At 29.6% G+C, this 2,237-nt stretch overlaps 1 protein-coding gene across 1 annotated transcript in view; it reads right to left on the bottom strand.

Moving 5' to 3' along the window:
- The window catches only part of LOC106687925 (runt-related transcription factor 2), a 69,379-nt gene that overhangs the window by 11,154 nt on the left and 55,988 nt on the right, over window positions 1-2,237 (bottom strand). Inside the window, exon 3 of the mRNA XM_014432095.2 lies at window positions 1,894-2,034. Coding sequence (XP_014287581.1) covers window positions 1,894-2,034 — 141 coding nt within the window. The remainder of the gene's footprint in view (window positions 1-1,893; window positions 2,035-2,237) is intronic.

The following is a 2,237-nucleotide window of genomic DNA, read 5'->3' on the forward strand; positions in this document are numbered from 1 at the left end:
AAAACGTATAAAGGGACCCTAACATGTTAGAAATCGGAAAAGTAAAAATAAATCGATACGAGATCATAAAATCTATATCATTTTCATATTCTGCATTCTTCAAAATGTATAAAGGGACCCTAACATGTTAGAAATCAGAAAAGTAAAAATAAATCGATACGCGATCTTAAAATCGATAGCATTTTCGTTTTGTACTCGTCTGAATATGTGAAATAGGATCCTCATTCATTGAAAATTGAAGGTGGTAAAAAAATAAGTGAATTTAAAAAAAAAAAAAATCAAATTTTTATTCGAATAATATGTATTCGAATAATTTTTCATTCGACTAATTTTTTATTCGATTGAAATAGTATTTTAAATATTCGAATAAAAAAGTATTCGGATTGTTTAGTCGTATTTTTATTCGAATAAAAATTCATTCGTCTCTCGTCAATCGAATAAAAAAGTATTCGTCTCTTTTCAATCGAATAATTTTTGCCCAACTCTGATAAATACCAAAATTTTGAATATTATTATACTAATGCAGATTTAGAGACGTGATGAACTTGGTATGATTAAAGCGAGATTTAATAAACCTTAATGGTACCACGGACAATCAGTGCTAAGTCGGCTTTGCAACAAGTGGCTTAACATGGTTCCTGGTTAGCAGGTACTTTGTATAAGAGATGTACTTGAATCGATTCCCTGTCTCACGGACCTGACGTATTTCTAGATATACGTCAGGTTTATATGATATAATATAAAAATATATATTGTAATAATATAAAATAATCTATACCTATATATGTCTGAAACGTTCATTTAAACGCGCTAATTTCAGAAATTATATTTACAATTTGATCAATTTTTTTTTTATAAAAAGAAGATGGTTCGGGTATGACAAAACAAAACTCAAATAGATAAATATAACACTTTTAATGGGAAATATTTTAAATTAAACAATTTAATGGGAGCAAATGTTATATTTATTGTATTCATTCTTATAATTTTTTTTTTATCCATATATAAGATTTATCTGTACATATTTTTTATATGATTTCTCCCCATTATTATGTATATTATTAACACTTAATGTCTACCTATAATTAATGTTTTCTTAAATTTCTTAATATTATCTTTACTTTAGCATTATTTTATATCTTTTTGCTTTCAAATGTAACGTACGTTTACCGTCAATCCCCCCACTTCTCTATCTTATTGGTCTTCTCATCCCCTTATAACTTAATTTTCTGCTTTCTTAGATTCAGTAAGGTAGGTGCCCTATTTCGATCATTAATTTCATTTTTACTTGGCCTTTATTTTATTCTCTTTTCCTTTCTTTTCCGTCTTTTTGTGTGGACCGTGTTTAATATTAAGAACTTCAATATACGCCTTAATAAAGACACTAATATCTATTGATAATTGATTTCTAATATTTACAGACTTTAAAAGGGGATTTAATTTAAAGAGGGACGGGATAGCTCAGTGGTAAGGCGCAGTGGTACTAACTATAAGAAACAGGGTTCAAATTCGGCTGAGGGGCTGGGGGTGGGAAAAATGTGGCGGTTGAGCGTTATCCTGACCGAAACCTCACCTTGCATAACCGTTGGTCTAGTGACAATGCTTCCTAACAAAGTATCCTGACCTTTTGTTCTAACGGTACACATTTAATTAAAAAAAAAATTAAGCTAAAAACCCCAAAAATGTCTTAAATAACATTCTCTCATTTCATATTAATATATTTAAAATTATAATAAGTTAATAAACCTTTCTTTTTAAATAAAATTATGGACTCTCGATTTATTTTTTTAGGAAACCTGGTTTAACAAAGCATATGAATAATTTACCATTACATTATAAAATAGTAAGCATATAACTGTAAATTATATATTAATTTTTGTATATATTACTCACTCTGACACGAGGACATGGCGGGCGGCATCCTGAAAGCCAGAGGATCTGGCGCCCTCTGGAGAGGATCCAGCCCCGAACTGAAGTGGCTGGAGAGGAAGGGTCGTTGGCCGAAAGCAAAGGCATGGAACTGCTGTTGCTGCCCTGGAACATGTGAGTAGTTTGTTATTATGATATTTTAAAAATATTAATTTGTTATTGAAAAACTCCCTTACAAATTGAGTTAACCAGTACAATAAATTTTTTTTTTTTTTAATTAGATTTATTTATTGATAGATATTACAATCTGCCACACAGTTGTGGGCAATAGGTAATATTGATAAATGATCTCATACATACTAAAATAA

Source organism: Halyomorpha halys, unplaced genomic scaffold, assembly GCF_000696795.3.
Source record: "Halyomorpha halys isolate HHAL.00 unplaced genomic scaffold, Hhal_1.1 Scaffold1028.1, whole genome shotgun sequence".
In the NCBI taxonomy this organism is placed as follows: domain Eukaryota; kingdom Metazoa; phylum Arthropoda; class Insecta; order Hemiptera; family Pentatomidae; genus Halyomorpha; species Halyomorpha halys.